This window comes from Rhamphochromis longiceps, linkage group LG9 (assembly GCF_057381845.1).
Source record: "Rhamphochromis longiceps isolate RC_006_pf linkage group LG9, R_longiceps_female_GT1.1, whole genome shotgun sequence".
NCBI lineage: Eukaryota > Metazoa > Chordata > Actinopteri > Cichliformes > Cichlidae > Rhamphochromis > Rhamphochromis longiceps.
The window spans coordinates 668,460-685,438 of record NC_140565.1 but is presented as its reverse complement, the minus strand read 5'-3'; the positions used below and the strand labels follow the sequence as shown (position 1 = coordinate 685,438).

Genomic DNA, 16,979 nt, shown 5'->3' with positions numbered 1-16,979 from the left:
TGTGCTTTCCTCGCATTACTGAGGCACCATCGGAGGTCAGCATCACCATTCTCTGTAGGGCTGGGCGATAGAAACGATATACGATAGAAACTATATAAATTTGGCCAACAATAGAGATTTTGACTATACCGCTCTATCGCGATAGCGCATGTTGATGATGTCATCAAGCTGCACCTGTTTTGGTCGAAAGCATCGCAGTGGCTACAACCATTATCACTGCAAATTATGCTGACAGTCACAGCAAAGAGATGAAGCACCTTTGAAATATGGGGAAAGCCAAAAACTGCACTTCCTCCACTTCCCTAACATTGATTCATTAATGTTGGATTCTCTCGCAGCTGCTCTGTTCCCATGTTGTCGCAGTATATTAATAACTAATCTCGTATTGTGGATGAATAACCTCAGTTGTTCTCCTGACTGAAGTTTGGCCCGTGTACAGCATCCTGCTATGTGATTGTATTTGTCCCTGACCACCAGAATCCCTCACGTTAACTTTTATCGAGTGGAAAAAAAGTTGGCGTTCATCCTCCAGCTTCACTGTGCTAATGTTATGCTAACATAGCTGTGTCGCTAGCAATCACGTAGCACAACATTATATACCAGCTAGCCCAACTTCAGTAACCCTGCAAACACCACTGCTGTTTAGTTTTCTGTCTTCATTTATGTTGGAAGTGATAGCAGAGCTGTACGTTTGAATTAGTTTCAAATCTCTCTGTCAGAACATGGTAGGAAATGTTTAGGTGGAAACTAGCGAGCTAACTTCCTGTTAACTTCTAACTCCGTTACATTTAATAAATCTGTTTTCATGGATGTTAAACTTAATTGTTACACCTGGTAAAGCAGCAACGCTGATGATTTTATTAAAGATGAAAGAATTTGGACCGTTTTTAACTCTCAGTGTTTGTTTGACTTTGGGACCTGAAGCAGACGGAGTTTAGGACCCAGATTACTCCGTGAAGCTCCTCACTACGGCAGCCGTAATGCTCTGACATCCATCAAGCAGTGCTGCTTACCAACATTTTTAAACTTAAAACATTTTTAACAGATTTCTGCCCAAATCGGTTCGAGGTCAGTAAGCACAACCAGAATTCATACATAAGGCACACTCTCGATTTTTGAGAAAATTAAAGGATTTTAAGTTTGGAAAATACGTTATACAGAAGAACAGAATATATCGTGATATATATCGTTACCGCACATGCTTCAAATTATATCGCGATATGAATTTTAGGCCATATCGCCCAGCCCTAATTCTCTGCATGTCTAGTTCATGCCGTGCATGCGGTCAGCTGGATGATGCCACCAAACAGTTTTATGGTTGACGTTATTTTCCTCCCTGGATTTAATATACAGGACTAGCATTTTGTGCACTGTTACGTCTGTGCTCTCACCTATGATCAGGGTGTGCCGAGGTGCATTTTTAACTTCACACATTGTCTCATTCTGCACTACTTCATTGATTGAATTCACAAACTCAAAGGCATCATCTTTGCTTCGCCAGCTTTCTGGTACACTCACATACTTTGCCATGTGATGGTCAATTTGTTGAACCGACAGCAGAGAAGAATTCATTTTGAAGGCTGGTAGAATCTTGTCGATGAGAACTTTAACTTCTTCGGGGTTGGATTTCTTTCTGAGTGACAGCTCGTTCCTCTTCTCTCGGTCTTTGGCGCTCTCTCCCAACAACGTACCGATCCCCATTCCCATCGTACATCTTCTCACAATTCCAGCTGCTTTCAAATGACTTTTCTGTTGAATGTGGCACTTGAGGTATTCCAGCTTCCATTCTGTCCACACTTTTCCCTCCGAAAACTCGCTTGCGATTTTAGCTTCGCAACATATTTTGCAGACCAGACCTTTCTCGCTCAAAAAAGAAAAAATCTCTCCCAATTTCACAGTTTTTTCTCCTGTTTGCACATATTCTGACAGCCATTCCATCTTAAAAGAGTCGCATTTCTTTTTTACTTTGGCCACTGTGTGCCACTGCCCGTTCGTTTTGCCATTATTTTAAAGGTTCAACATAAGCAGCACTCCACATCGGCCACACCCCTTTGTTAGCTAAACATGAGCAGCATTTAAGGACGCTGTCATAGCCTGTCAACCACGTTGATGAGCTGTGCATATACGAATGTGAATCGCATCATTGGCTGGAGCAGCCAGTCACCGCTCACTTACTGACTCACACTACAAAACAGAATCAACTGCTAACGTATTTATTTTCATTTCAATTCAGGTTAGATTTTTTATTTTTGTGCGCTACAGAGATTTTCTGTGCGCAGAGACCGTGCCAGCAGTGCACAATTGCGCACGCGCGCAGCTTAGAGGGAACATTGCTCACGACCCAGTGGTGCCAGTTTAGCTCATTATGCAAACGTAGATGTTTATAAGGCTGGAAACCAGCAGTCAGCTGAGACTGAAGACGTCACTTAGATGAGTGCTGAAAACTCCTCGTCCACAAGAACAGAACCAACTTTTGGGGGAAAACAAACCTGTCTTTGGTGATAGAGCATTTAGGCAATGAAGAATGGTTTACACTCACCTTATCATGGCAGGGATCTGGATAGTCACAGATGTCCTCTGGAAAGGCAGACCGTATCAACATCTTCACCTCTTTAGGGTAGACGTAGGTAGGCTGACACTGATCCCCCTCCTTCACGCCAACCTTGTTAAAAAACTAGGACGGGGGTGACAGGAGTTATATGATAAAGATGATAGAATAATACAATGTATTTCATGACAGGGACCACCTGTAAACACAGAAGACCAGTTTGTGAGCAGTTACCACTCATCACCCAGTCTCAGTCTCAGTTTCCTTGTCCTGAATTGAATCGTGATGAAATGAAGTCCACACTTTGTCCTCTGCAGAAGACTCCTTCAGCTTCTTCTAATGGTTATATATCCTGCCTGGCTTTGGAATATCTGAGGACTCAGTGTGAGTATTAGTCTGTCATGACTGAAACATCTCTACATGAATGTCTGCAGGAGATTTTCTGATGGCACAAAGCTTTGGGGAGTGCTGTAACCACTGGGAGAAAACCTTGCTTATTGTCATTAATGAGCTGAACAAAACAGTACAGACACAAACATGTGCCATGGCTCCCCGGTGTCACCCATCGTAGCCAACCTTTACCTGGAAAGTACAGCACCAAGCCACTGGCACAGATAGGTGGATGTAGAGTAGTAGAAGCCTTCACTGTTCACATCAGCTCAGTGGATAGAAACAGAAAGTTCACCAGGGCAGACTCAAACAATAAAAGTTTGCTTTGCACAGTGAGGAGAAAGTCCTCAACATTGGAGTTTACTGGAAGCTATGCCTGCAGGTAAAGTTTATTTTGGTAACTGACTAATCCACCAATTGTTCTTTGAATGTTTCAGTGACTCTTATCTCCGCCTCCTGTGGGCACACCTGTTCTAGGCTCCAGGACCTCACCTGCTCAAGACTGTGAAGACCAGCCTGTTGTCTGGTTAAAATAATGACCCAGGAGACATTTGAATTTGAAAGCAATCAATTGTATTTCTAACATTACTCAATATGTCCGTCAGACTAAAAATGAATTCTAATAATAATAACATAGAAGCTGTACATCTGCATCTAAAGGTCAAAGGTCACTCTTTGAAGAATGTAAATGTTTCCATTGTAGACAGACATGGCTTTTTTTACTCCTCTTTCTGTCTTCTCTGTGTCCACTGTGGACAACCATGCTTGAACAGAAGGGGTTCAGTCAACTCTCTGCAATGCTGAGATCGATTCCCAGGCCCCTCTTCTTATGTGCATATATGGGATCCCCGTCAAACACTAGCATATACTGTGCTGTTGTTCTGTGGTAAGAGAACGCAGTACTGTAAAGACATCTACGTGTTGCTACTAAAGTACACACCAGTTTCCTCTGCAGAAGACGGAAGACCTTCTTGCGACGGGCGTGGTCATTCCTGAGGCGTGTGGCAGCATGTAGCAAAGATGCTAACCACCCGGGAAGCCTGCAGAAGTGGCCATAATAGATATAAGTGTAGGTATAACTCTTTCCTGTACCTTATCCCTGCAGCTACCACCCTCTAACGTAAGTAGATAAGTACCAGACCATATACCACCCAGCTTTGCTCACTCCACAGTCCCAGCATATTCTTACAATATCCTCTGGGCTGCTTTGCAATAAAGACTTTGACCCTGTCTCTGTGTTCTGATTTAGAGCGCAGCTGATAAACCTAAAAACATGTTTCTATGCAGTTTAAACGCCTACTTCTGAACAGCCATCAAGTACTTATTTATCTGTGCATCAGCATTGGCAGGGTGGATGGAGTGTTACAGTTACAGTTTGGTAAATGCTGCTTTAAGTTACGTTGTTCCACATGGACACTAAGACTCACACTGTGGTGCAGGATATTCCTCACTTAATTTAACTATTACACTTATCTGCATTTATATAAAGCAGTATACTTGCACAGTGACTAATGTAGTCTTAAGGTTTAACTAGAAATCCTACATTTAGAATAATGTAATCATTATTGATGCTGAGTTTAGAAACGCAACCAACTGTCACAACTTGCAGATCGTCTGGACTGTTTATGTGAGGACCCAAATCCACACCAGGAAAACAGGAAAAATAAACGAAAGACGTCCCGTTTATTAAGGCAGACACACCAAACGGGGAAAAATGCATAAATAAACTAAACAGAGGAACGGCTGAACTGGAAGAACTAAGGACATAAAGTAAAAGCCTGGAACACTAGAAAAACCTCGGAAACACCAGCGGGAAAAAGAAGAGACATGGAGGAACCATGGACACGATGACAAAGGTCACGGAAAACTCACACAGTGGCTGTGTCCTAATTCAGGGTCTGCACGCTTGAAGTACGCATTTCAAGTGCGGTTACGTCACCGCCACGCGACGACGGCTGTCCCAATTCGAAGTGTACTTCAAACGCATACTCCAAATGCGCCGTCGAGTTCCCCAAATATCAAGCGTGGTCCCGTGCACGCTTCGTGGTCCCATATATCCCACAGTTCATAGTGCGGCGGTGGGTGTGGATAATTTTGCTGCAAAATACGGCAGAAGGGAGCGGCCGAAGAGTGAACTGTGAAAAGTAAGTACTGAATATGACGTCACTTATTTATGTGCGAATGTTTAATAACGAAGAAAATTAAAACATTACTGTTGGCCACATGTTGGCAGAGTTGTGCGACATTAGTGATGTTTGTACTTTCAGTGTTTACTTGGTTTTAAAGCCTCTACATATATATATAGTCGACCTTAATCTTACAGAGAATCTGATGATTTATGGATAATTAAAGTCAGTCATATATCCACAAACACAACAAGCTGAAAGTCAGTGATGCTGCTCGGTTTGCAGTCCTGAATATCACGGCACAAGCAGGATCCACTGCACTGTTAATATTAGCTGTGTTATATTGCTGCCTCTGTTCGGTGGTGTCGAGCCAAACGCACTTTAACGTGTGTGTGAAGTGGACACAGCTGAGACAAATTAGGGGCGATGAGGCAGAGGGGAACAAAACAGAACACACTGAACACGGGACGCAAGACTGTCAAAGTAAAACAGGAAGCACAGAGACGCGGGCCTAAGACTCACACACCTGACATAACATTAGGGATAAAACAGGGAGGCAACGAGACGACAAGAAACACCAGGAGAGCAACACGGGAGGGAGAGAGAGGGAATCCAAACATGGAGACGAGACAGACGGAGGGGCGAGCGACACACACGGGCGACACGGAGTCAGGCAAACACACAAGACGAAGCTCAGGGAAACGCACAACACTAAACAGAGTTTACACAGGAACCAAATCATCCCCGTACACAGAGAATAACACAGCTCAGGACTTCACAATAAGCAGTGCTCTTCAATACTAAACAAATGATTTCTTAAAAAGAAACACACTTATTATTATTATAGGAAGCAGTTTGTTACAATATTACTAGTTATTTCTTAACATTACATGCACTGTCCCTTCATTTGTAACTCACAATGTAAACCTCAGAATATCGTCCCACACTGACACAGGCTCCTACTGACACTCAGCTGATGTTCAATAACACAAAGCCATGAGCAAGTAGAGTCTACAGTAGAGTCTACAGTAGAGTTTATAGTAGAATCTACAGTAGAATCTACAGTAGAGTCTACAGTAGAGTTTATAGTAGAATCTACAGTAGAATCTACAGTAGAGTCTACAGTAGAGTTTATAGTAGAGTCTACAGTAGAATCTACAGTAGAGTCTACAGTAGAATCTACAGTAGAGTCTACAGTAGAGTTTATAGTAGAGTCTACAGTAGAATCTACAGTAGAGTCTACAGTAGAGTCTACAGTAGTCTACAGTAGAGTCTACAGTAGAATCTACAGTAGAGTCTACAGTAGAGTTTATAGTAGAGTCTACAGTAGAGTCTACAGTAGAATTACAGTGGAAACAGGTTTTTGTTCAGTTCTTCGTTTCATCTGATTCCACATGAATTATTAAGGTTCGTTTAGATCATGCTCTGAAACAACTGTCCAAAGAAGAACCAGGAAGTGTTTCATAACAGGGACCGAATGGCAGGAATGAAGCGATATACATAATGAACTCTGCAGTGAACAAGAGCAACAGTGACTAAAGGAGAATCAGCACAGGTGAAGGGAAGTGGGCGGGCCCCGAGGTAAACTTTCCTCTACATCCAGGCGAAAGCCAGAGTGAAGTACACTGCTGACTGACACGTGCCCTCGTACCAAATACCACAGCTCTGCTAGAGGACTCATTAAAGGGTCACTTTAGAAGAACTGGAGCTGACAGCAGGCGCACATTAATGATTTAGCCGAAAAATGACTAAAACAATCAGGCTTTATGTATGTTTTCACCCCCGTGGGGATATTCTGTCATTCTGTCACAGCTTTTGGACGACTCGACGCTGGATTCTAAACTGAAAGCTGGGAAACTTGAACTTACCCGAGTGAATGGCAGAGATCAATATACACATTCATGATGATGGACAACAGCAATGTCTGTGGACGAGAACGCCAACAGCATATTAGGGTTATTATAGTTAAACTAAAACTAGGTGTGAAAAGCACTCTGCTGAATGTGAATGCAAACAGCACCTATAACTAATACGAACCCCAACAACAGTATAAAGCTAGCTGGACCGGTACATTTGGTAAGTGGGGCTTTTCTACATGATCAATGCACTGATGGCACACATAAAGAATATCAGCTGTTATCTGTTCTAACACTGTTATTTCATTACTATGGATTTTTTTTAATCCACGGAACTGCAATAAAATGTTTCAGTAACTCTGGATAATTGAAACATTTTAACGCCTTGTGTTTTTATTGCTATTTTGTAACAAAGGATATTTTTATACCATAAAACATTTTGTATTTACATTTCAATTCTAGGAGGAGGGACATGAGCTCATCATGTCTCACGTTCCTGACCACACAGCTACTATTACAACTTATTATTTTAAACAGTTCTTTGCTCTGTGTCAAAGTCGAAATGCGCTCATAGTAAAGCAGAACCTTTTGGATGCGGTTTCCGTTGAACAGAACCAAATTAATGTGGATTATAGATGAAATTTTCAGTCCACATCGCCTTTGTTCAACGAGTCCGAGCTAGCAGCAGGTAGCTAGCTAAGCTGTCATCCATTAGCCTCGCTCAGCCTGCTAACTAGAGTTTGACTGCAGGTGATGAATGTGACATTTTACTGCTAATGTTTGTTAGACTGCTAACAGTTCGCTTGGTGAGGACTCGCGCGCTCCTACCTGTCACCTCTGAAGAACACCCTCTCCTGAACAGTGCGCGTGCACTCTCCGGACTTTTGGGGGCGCGGTTTAACCCTGAGTGACGATGACGGTGGCAGCACTGAGCAGGCTGACCGACTGATGACATGGTTACGGTTCAGTAGAAAACCATCACCCAGCGGTTCCTGTCAGCTCCTCCACCTACGACCTGCACACTAGGGGTGGGTTTTTATAATCGATTCATCGATTAAAATCGATTCTGGCTTGGATAACGTAAAATCGATTCATTAAAATCCTGAATCGATTTTTTAATATAAATTTATTTTGTCCGAAATGCCAGAATCTCTGGTGACATCTCACAAAATTTCAAGAACCACCAAACAGTAAATGAGAGCAGGTACAGGGATTCTGCACATAGACTTAAACACACAGCGCGACCCGCGGATCAGAATCAGTTAGATGTCGCCTTTCTCACAGTCGGGGCTGAAAGCCGACAGCTCGCTGATCCGGGTCCGCGCTTTGTGTTCACGCCGCTTTCTTCATTATTCGCTTGCTTGTTACGCACAAGTCTACTGTTGCTTACAGCGCTGTCGGCCGCTGTTTTTTTCCCTTTTACATTCTTCCGAAAAGAAAACCTCATTTCTGCTGTTCAATACTGAACAAATTTAAACTTTTTAATATTATTCAAAATGCAAAATGCTTAGCCGTGTGTCTAATAAAAGCGCTGTAACGTCAGAGGTAATGTTCATTAATTAATGGTTTTCTTTCGTTTTTGATGTACTGCAGAATATTTTTATAAAATCCCAGGCCAGGAAAACCTTCATGTTTTTCTGTGTTTTATCCTCAGCTACTTTGACACAAAGGCATCTGCTGTGATGCTCACACCTTGGATAAAGTCTTGCGAGTGTCAGCTTCCTTTTTATAGATACAAAAATATGTAAATGTTCTGATCTGAATTATACTTCTGACTGTCAAAATTTCCCAGATTTAAATCGAATCGAATCGAATTAAATCGAATCGTGGATCGAATCGATTTGGGACCTTGTGAATCGGAATTGAATCGATTCTAGAAATCAGTGACGATACCCAGCCCTACTGCACACTGTAGTCATCATCACACCTGTGTGTGTGTGTGTGTGTACACACACATACATACATATATATATTTAAAAGGGACAGTGCAGTTTAACATAGTCCAAGTACAAACATGAAAGTAACGCACGTACGTTTATAGCTATTGCTAATTGTCAATAACTGTGCCTTGTTGGGCTTACAATCAAAATAGATACATTTTACAATAAAACCAAATTACATCATAAATGCAATTACATTAATTAATAGACAATTAAAATTAAATTAAAATCCTTAGTTGAAATGACTACATTTCCCTTTAACCACACTTTAAGCTTCAATGTAAAGGATCTGATGTCTGTAATCAATTCGATTTTGGTTGGAAGTGTTCCACAGATGGCAAGCTGACTGACCGAATGCAGATCTGCGATATGACATCTTGCAGTTGCCGTTCACCTTACTCCTGGTAATACGATTACTATCTGGTCTCTGGATGTTTCTATTGAGACACTCTGGGGCCATCCTATTTATACATTTAAGAAAACACAAATGATTAAAACTCTTAAAACTAAGTAGTAGCAATATTTCTTTAAAATGTGACAATGATGCCACTGAACAGATTTTTTATCCATTATTTTTAAAGATATAAGGACACCACAGGCTGACTGGTGCTGCTTGGGTCCAAACTGTCATACAATATGAAAAATGAGAGAATATCATAGAACGCATAAACATCTGAGCTGCTGAAGTGGGTATAAAGTGCCAAATTAACTTAAAACAACTCAGATCAGCCTTGACCGTCTTAGCAATCTTTTTTACATGCTTGTCAAATTTAAGATCTGAATCTAAAATTATTCTAAAAACGTAGATCTCATATATAGATATATCTATATATGAGATAGATCTATCTATCAAAAAATCCGGTCTGTTTCTTCCAGTCTTCCCACAATGCTCTTCTTCTTCTCCATCAAACTTTTCAACAGCCAGAAATCAAACATTAGTAATGGAGGCATGTTTATTAAGAGACAGAAACACTCGTTACAGGTTCACAGGCTGCACACTCGACCATGGTCATAGAAAACATTCAGCATCTAGTTCCTCACAGGCTGTTTTAGACTAGCAGCAATGCTAAGCTGGCTTTGGGCTTATCCAGGTGACTTCAGGGCTAATGGTGGGTTTGTTGTTCTATGAAGGCGGTTCACTTCATCGAGGTAACCTATGCTGTGAAACTCCTGCAGGTCAGAGACCAGCAGGTATCACTGAAAACAGTGACACCACACCTGGTCCCCCTGTGTGCAGACAGTCCACAGTGTCGTGAGTAATAAAATAAGAGATATGGATTTTTATAAGCAATAACATATGATCCAAAGACACCTGTGCCCACCTTAGGTTGAAATTGTGTTTTTCTATTGAATCTTTACCGTCAAATCCTTAAACAGCACCAAGTCTGCAGCTAAAAGCAGAAAAAGTAAAACTGTTCTAAGTTTCTGATGAGCTGGATTTGAGTAGGCGAGTCTTTGGAGCACAGAACTGTAGTGTTGACTCCACCACAGGCTGAAGGCCAGCTGCTCTTCCCAGTGTGCATGTGACTGGGCTCGCTCTTAGTATGGTTTGCCTCCCAGTGAAGTAAGCATCTCCAGCCTCTCTGCAGCAGTGGGCATGTCAGGTTTCACACCATCTCTTCTCCTCTGCACCATGATGTTGTGCTGCAAGACAAAACAGACCAGCCAAAGAAAGCACATCAGATAATTATCAGAACAGCACCTGCTAATAATGACGGCTGAATAAATAGCACGACACCTTCTAACCAAGTCAGTGTGACTGCTCAAGTCTCGCTTGTAAAGGTCACAGTGGGTCTGAGGAAATAACCTCGATGACATCACAGTGACATCATAAGATAAGATAAGATAACCTTTATTAGTCCCACACGTGGGAAATTTGTTTTGTCACAGCAGGAAGTGGACAGTGCAAAAGTTATGAGGCAAAAATTAGAATACAATAAGAATAAATACAGTACACAGCTGTACAGAATAGAATAAAATAAAATACACAGTAGAATAAAATATACAATAAGATAAAAATAGAATACAAATACAAATACTATATACAACTGAGTAAAAATACAACGATGACAGAAAGGATTATTGCACTTAGTATTATTGCACATGTGTGGATGTGTGTGCTTGTTCAGTTAAAGTCTTTGTTGTGGAGTCTGACAGCAGTGGGGAGGAAAGACCTGCGAAATCTCTCCGTCCCACACCGTGGGTGCCGCAGTCTCCCACTGAAGGAGCTGCTCAGTGCTGTCACAGTCTGCTGCATGGGGTGGGAGATGTTGTCCATCAGGGATGACAGCTTAGCCGCCGTTCTCCTGTCACTCACCACCTCCACTGGGTCCAGAGGGCATCCTAGAACAGAGCTGGCCCTTCGGATCACCCTGTTCAGTCTCTTCCTGTCCCCAGCAGAGATGCTGCCGCCCCAGCAGACCACACCATAAAAGATAGCTGAGACCACCACAGAGTCATAGAAGGTCTTCAGGAGTGGGCCCTCCACTCCAAACGACCTGAGTCTCCGCAGCAGGTACAGCCTGCTCTGCCCTTTCCTGTAGAGGGCGTCTGAGTTATGAGTCCAGTCCAGTCTGTTGTTCAGATGAACACCAAGGTACCTGTAGCTGTCCACAGCCTCAATGTCCATACCTTGGATGTTCAGTGGTTGCAGTGGAGGATGCTTGTGCCTGTGGAAGTCTACCACCAGCTCCTTGGTTTTACTGGCGTTGATCATGGAGGGCTTTGAGTGCCAAACTGAAATGATTACATCATCAATTCAGCTGGTTTCAGAATTATTAACTGATGCATTTAATCAATTCATTACGTGTGTAAGACAGGTCCATCCTATCGCCAGGTATGATGAACAGGTATCCCACAATGCATTTCAAATCACAAGTGGCAGTGCTGCTCTAAACTGTAAGCAATAGGGTGGCTTTAAAAAAGAAATCACTTCCTGATTCAAACTGATTTCAGTTTGATTAAAGCTGGATCAGTACATCGCTTTTTAAAGACGGCAGAAACTCAGCCTAAAGCTCACAAAACTATTTCAACAACCAGCAAACGGCTAAAACTGCAAATGACAGCAGGTACACGGCTTCAACACAAACATAAGTGAACCGCCTCAGGCTGGGCCTCAGCGTCAGCTCGTACTCACAACGCTCCTCAAACCCAACGCTGAAAATGACAGACTGAAACAAGTACAGCACACGTACAACCATCAGAGCTCCACCTGTGACAGGCGGAGGGGGTGTTGTGTCCCACTTTATAAGGTGCGGTGCAGCACAGCTCCAAACACTTCAGCAAATATCCTCCAGCTTTAGAAACTGACCACAGGTTTACATTTAGATCGGCGCTCACAGCCCTCTGTACCACAAGAGCACACAGTTACCATACCTGTGTGAAACACTTGTGCTGTGGAGTCTGACGTGTGACAGGAGGCTTAAGTTAATTACATTATAGTAATAATAATAATAATAATAATAATAATGTGTTAGTCCCTGTAGGGAAATGACTCCTCTGCATTTAACCCATTCACCCAGTGAAGCAGTGGGCAGCCACTAGTGCAGCACCCGGGGAGCAGCGTGTGCAGACGGTACCTTGCTCAGGGGCACCTCAGGGTAGCCGTTCAGTGGATTCGAACCCCCGACCTTCTGATCAAGGGGCAACCACTTACCTAGTGAGCTAGCCCTGCTTGTTGATGTGAGCCAATACTAAGAGAACCCCCGTTTGGTGGCCTTTTCTTTACACACACACACACACACACACACACACTAGGGCTGCCACGATTTGTCGACTAGTCACGATTACGTCGACTATTAAAATCGTCGACGACTGATTTAATAGTCGACGCGTCGTTTGAAACTTTGTACGATCACAAAAGACGCAGGAATAAGTAGCAGGATTTAAGAGTGTAATAACGGACTGAAACAGAAGATGGCAGCACTGCATGTACAAGGATGCCAGCTGCCGTTAAACCCAGAAGAAGAAGAAACTGTGTCCCAGAATTCATAGCGCAGCCCAGCTTAGTTTCCAACAATGGCGGCAGCTAGTTAGTTTTAATATTACTCTTATTATTCTTTCTGGGTCACAAAATAAACGTTTAACATATTTTCAGGTAAGAATGTAGCTGTGTAAACCTCAAATATCTGCTCAGTTTATCAGGACACCACATATTTTCAAAAGCGCTCCGACGTTTTCGGAGACGTCTGTTACCCACTAGCTCGATAGCTAGCCGGGGGCTAGGTCACTAGCGCCGTGAGAACACCGGACTCCCCGCAAATCGTTTTCAAACCCACCGCCGTCTTTCGCTACTCAGGTTAAATATATATGAGTCACTTAGATAAATTAAAAATGTTGTTGTTTGGCTTTTTTTTTTTTTAGTATTTTATTTGTTCCTGAGTAAATCAGTTTGTCTGAGATTAAAGTTTTTACACAGCTGAATAAACGTCAAGCAGACAGCTGATTATCAGAAGTGTGAGATGCTCCAGAATTTACTCCGGTGTCCTGTTATATTTTAGATAGCAAGGAGTTTATTAAACTTCACCGAAACAATCTGCAAATTTCATTAAAATTTAATAAACTATCATCTTGTCTTTATTTTTAGTTAGCACCTTAAACACTTAAAGCTGTAAGCTAATGATAGTTATATAAGAGCAGATGCTGCTGGTGCAATAAGCTGTAGTTTTACGTCCAATGGATGATGATCTGATTAGTCGACTAATCGCAAAAATAATCGGTGACTAGTCGACTATCAGAATAATCGTTTGTGGCAGCCCTAACACACACACACACACACACAGCTGGTGATGTGTGACCCAGATGTAAACAGATTGGTCATGTGACCACTGCCGTGTGACGCAGTAATGATAAACACTTCCACAGTTACAACAGCACGGCTTTGCTGTGACAGTATTCTGAAGAGTTCACTATCGCGAGCAGGCAGGTTGATCCTTGTGGAGCTGAAACAACAGCAGGCTACTTTCAGTGCTTACATTTGACTGATGCCATTTCGCTCTGGCTCCATGGTGTACTGGTTTACAGGTTAGCCTACTGAAAGATTCCCAGTTGATCCCAGACACACAAATCCCTCTATGGTCATGTCCATAAGAGCAACTGAGAAATGTGCTGATGTGACGCGAGATACGACTGCACCACAATAGCGGTCACTGATCATAGCGCTTATGAAAAGACTAAGATGCCCTGCATACTGTTCGCTGCACTCAGTGATCAAACAGCCATTTAGATCCTTACAAACAGAATTGTGGCGATATAATTATGAGGGTATATTGACCCTAAAAGTGCAGGATGTCCATTTTATTTGTAGATATGAGCACTTCATGAAGGAGCGTGTTAACCCACGTTTCCATCAGCACCCACTCAGATCAACTCGCCGAGGCTCGCCACGACTCCACTGACTGCTTTTTCATTACAACCGAGTACCACCTGACCTGTGTCGTTATTGTCATGGCGACACAACAGCACCCCGTGATATAATTAGTATGTAATATGCTACAACAAAGGCGGACATTGAGCCAATGATACACCCGCTGCTCGGCCTGTAGCTTTGCGTCAGACTCGGGGACCATGGCGATGTTAGTTGCCAGGTTTAAAAAAATGTCAGTTTTGGGTTTGTGAAGGAGACGCTGTGATGACTCATCGAGTGACGTCCCTGCCCAGCCAATCGGAGGCCTGCCGTCTGCTGGTGTCACATTTTGGGCTCACCTTGGATTGCTTGGAACCCCGGCCGAGTAGGTACTGAAAAAAGGACCTGGTAGCAGGTACTCTGACCTAATGAAACTGTACCGAACTGTGGCCTGGTCTCTGTGCCGGGGGTCCGAGTCTGTCTGAGGGACTCCCTTTCTCCGTTTGTTCCAGGACAAAGCTCTGTTCTCTACTCTTTCATGTCTTTACTGAACTTGGTGATGTTTCCGTCGTGTTTACAGTGTAAAGTAGCTTTTCTCACTCACTGCAGCCTGCATGCTTCTGCTCAGTGCTGCTGAGTCACGTGACCAGAGGACGGCTAATCACAGCCTGCAGGAGAGGTGGTGTTTGCACAGACACGCCAGCTTTCTGAAGGGCGGGAGCCGAACTTAGGACAGAAACAAACTAAAGCATCGAGTCCATCCTGTTAGTGTCGATCAGATACCAAAACCACTGATACTGCTGGCTAACATGTGTTGCTCATTACTTGTGGTGCCTTGAGCATCCACCACTGCAGCATCAAGGATGAAGATCTTTCAAGATCTTTGCCAACAACAAATCGAAACATGAAAACATTACACTCACCCAGTATTTCCTACAGTCCTTATATCTCTGGAAGTAGGTGGAGCACATGCTTTTATCATAGTTGTAGGCATTCAGACACTTCTGGGAGTCATCGCTCTCCTGAGAAAAGGCGTATTTCAAAGCACAGGATTAGAAAGCCGCAACACTCATGTGCCAGCAGCAGGCACACAGCCGACACAGCGCAGCACGTGACAGACGGCGAGCTTACTTCGATGCAGGGGTTAATGTCCTGGTTCCGAACTTTCCGTGCATTTTGATCCATCTGAATCTGGATGGATGGAAAGAAACAGGCTAGTTTTTCTCAGAAGCATTTACCTCTTCTCTTTGTGACTCCAGGCAGCATTTTAACATGAACCCATAGACTAGACAGAAAATACGGACATGGTCAATGTCATGTCCCCCACTGGTTAATTATGTGACTGTTTTCAGTGTCAGCTTTTTTTAACTACATGTCACAATTTCCTATCTATACAACCAGAAGTGAGCCGCTGGCTTCCCTGTTTGGATCCATCATCTGTGTCCACTAGAATTAGTTAACTGAACTGAAATAATGATAACACAGTGACTGCACAGGAAGGCAGACGCCTACATAACTGCCTCCTTTTGCCCTACTCAAAGGCCGTTTTTTCCTTTTTCAGCGGCAGACATTGTGATGTATGATGGACGTTTGTCTTGCAGTGAACCAGGCATTTCAGAGGTACTATATCAACACTGGACTGTTATTGTGGGCAACATTTAAAGATCAATACACATTAGCTCACTTTCAATTGTTACATTGACATGACACGTGGTTGTGGTTATTTGTGCACCAAGAAATCATTCCAGTGCATTTTACTGTAATACACACCCCAAAATGTTTATACTGTGAAGCTCGAGTTTGATGAAACGCATCATTATTTATGCCACAGGTCGATTTACAACTTGAGGATATCAAAGATTAAGTTGTGATCAGTTTGGAGACTTTTATATCATGTTTACAGTTTTTCTTAGGATTAAACAAATGAGTGAAATAAAAAAATGTTTGTAGTTTGAAATACATGCCGAATTAAAAGGCAGTTCTTTCACACACTGTTTTAATGATTCCTGGAGATCGGAAGCGTTAAAAAGAGCACTTGTTATTTAATTAGCAGATTTCCTAACGACGGTGGGTGCAGCTGAGCGTCCTCCCAGTACGTTTCTATATCGTATCAAGCGAAAGCTTCTTTAATGTCTCCAAACGGTGCAGAAACTTTGCAGCAGCTGAATGTGAGTGGAATACTCACCATTGCCTGAATGTTACAACGTGCCTTGTAGAACCCGGCGTTAGCCTAGCGAGCTGTGCAAGCAGCTAACATCCACTGCAGTGAAGACGAGCCAGCTTTAGCAAACACACAACCAGGCTAGACTCAAAAACCACGCTGGCGCGACTCCGAGCAACACCAAGCTAACTGGTAACTAGTGATGGCCCGCTTGAAGCTGACGCTCCGGAGCGTGTGTCGAAAAAAACAACACACTGGTTCAGAAGCACTGTGTCGAGGCTTGCTTCGTTTGGCAAAAGTCACGTGACCAGTGACGTCCGAAGCTTCATTACGCACGTAACTGCTTCGGTACCTGATTCAAACGGATATAAGGAAGTGAATCATCCACGGGATTCGTGGAGTGTGCTGATGGTGACAGAGAGCGAAGAGGTGATCATTCCACTGACAGATATGGAGCCAGCGAGGAAGAGAGGACGTTCTGGCGTGTGGAGATATTTTGAGTTGATTTTGCTCAATTCATTTTATCTGCCGAAGTGAAACACCTGAAATGTCCAAAATCATGTTTTCATAATGTAAATATCATTACAGCATATGACTTTAGGAACACTTCCATG

General features: G+C 43.0%; 2 protein-coding genes across 2 annotated transcripts in view; both read right to left on the bottom strand.

The window, feature by feature from the left end:
* arhgef4 (Rho guanine nucleotide exchange factor (GEF) 4) overlaps positions 1-7,854 on the bottom strand; it is a 98,360-nt gene extending 90,506 nt beyond the window's left edge. The window contains exons 1-4 of the mRNA XM_085417949.1: positions 7,749-7,854; positions 6,933-6,988; positions 3,879-3,978; positions 2,540-2,674 (exon numbers count right to left, since the gene is read on the bottom strand). Of these exons, the coding sequence (XP_085274075.1) occupies positions 2,540-2,674; positions 3,879-3,978; positions 6,933-6,967 (270 nt within the window). The 5' untranslated portion in view covers positions 6,968-6,988; positions 7,749-7,854. The remainder of the gene's footprint in view (positions 1-2,539; positions 2,675-3,878; positions 3,979-6,932; positions 6,989-7,748) is intronic.
* A 1,945-nt stretch (positions 7,855-9,799) lies between these two features.
* On the bottom strand, positions 9,800-16,679 carry chchd7 (coiled-coil-helix-coiled-coil-helix domain containing 7). Its single transcript, XM_085417951.1, has 4 exons — positions 16,390-16,679; positions 15,336-15,395; positions 15,128-15,226; positions 9,800-10,504 (listed from the first exon to the last, which is right to left on the bottom strand). The coding sequence occupies exons 1-4, from the start codon at positions 16,390-16,392 to the stop codon at positions 10,400-10,402; spliced, it is 267 nt and encodes an 88-aa protein (XP_085274077.1). The 5' UTR covers positions 16,393-16,679; the 3' UTR covers positions 9,800-10,399.
* Positions 16,680-16,979: the final 300 nt, after the last annotated feature.

Coding starts and splice junctions, on each gene's coding strand:
- chchd7 (XM_085417951.1), bottom strand. Junction 15,227..15,335: donor ACATTAACCCCTGCATCGAA/GTAAGCTCGCCG, acceptor GCCTTTTCTCAG/GAGAGCGATGACTCCCAGAA. Junction 10,505..15,127: donor AGGACTGTAGGAAATACTGG/GTGAGTGTAATG, acceptor TTTGTCTTGCAG/CACAACATCATGGTGCAGAG.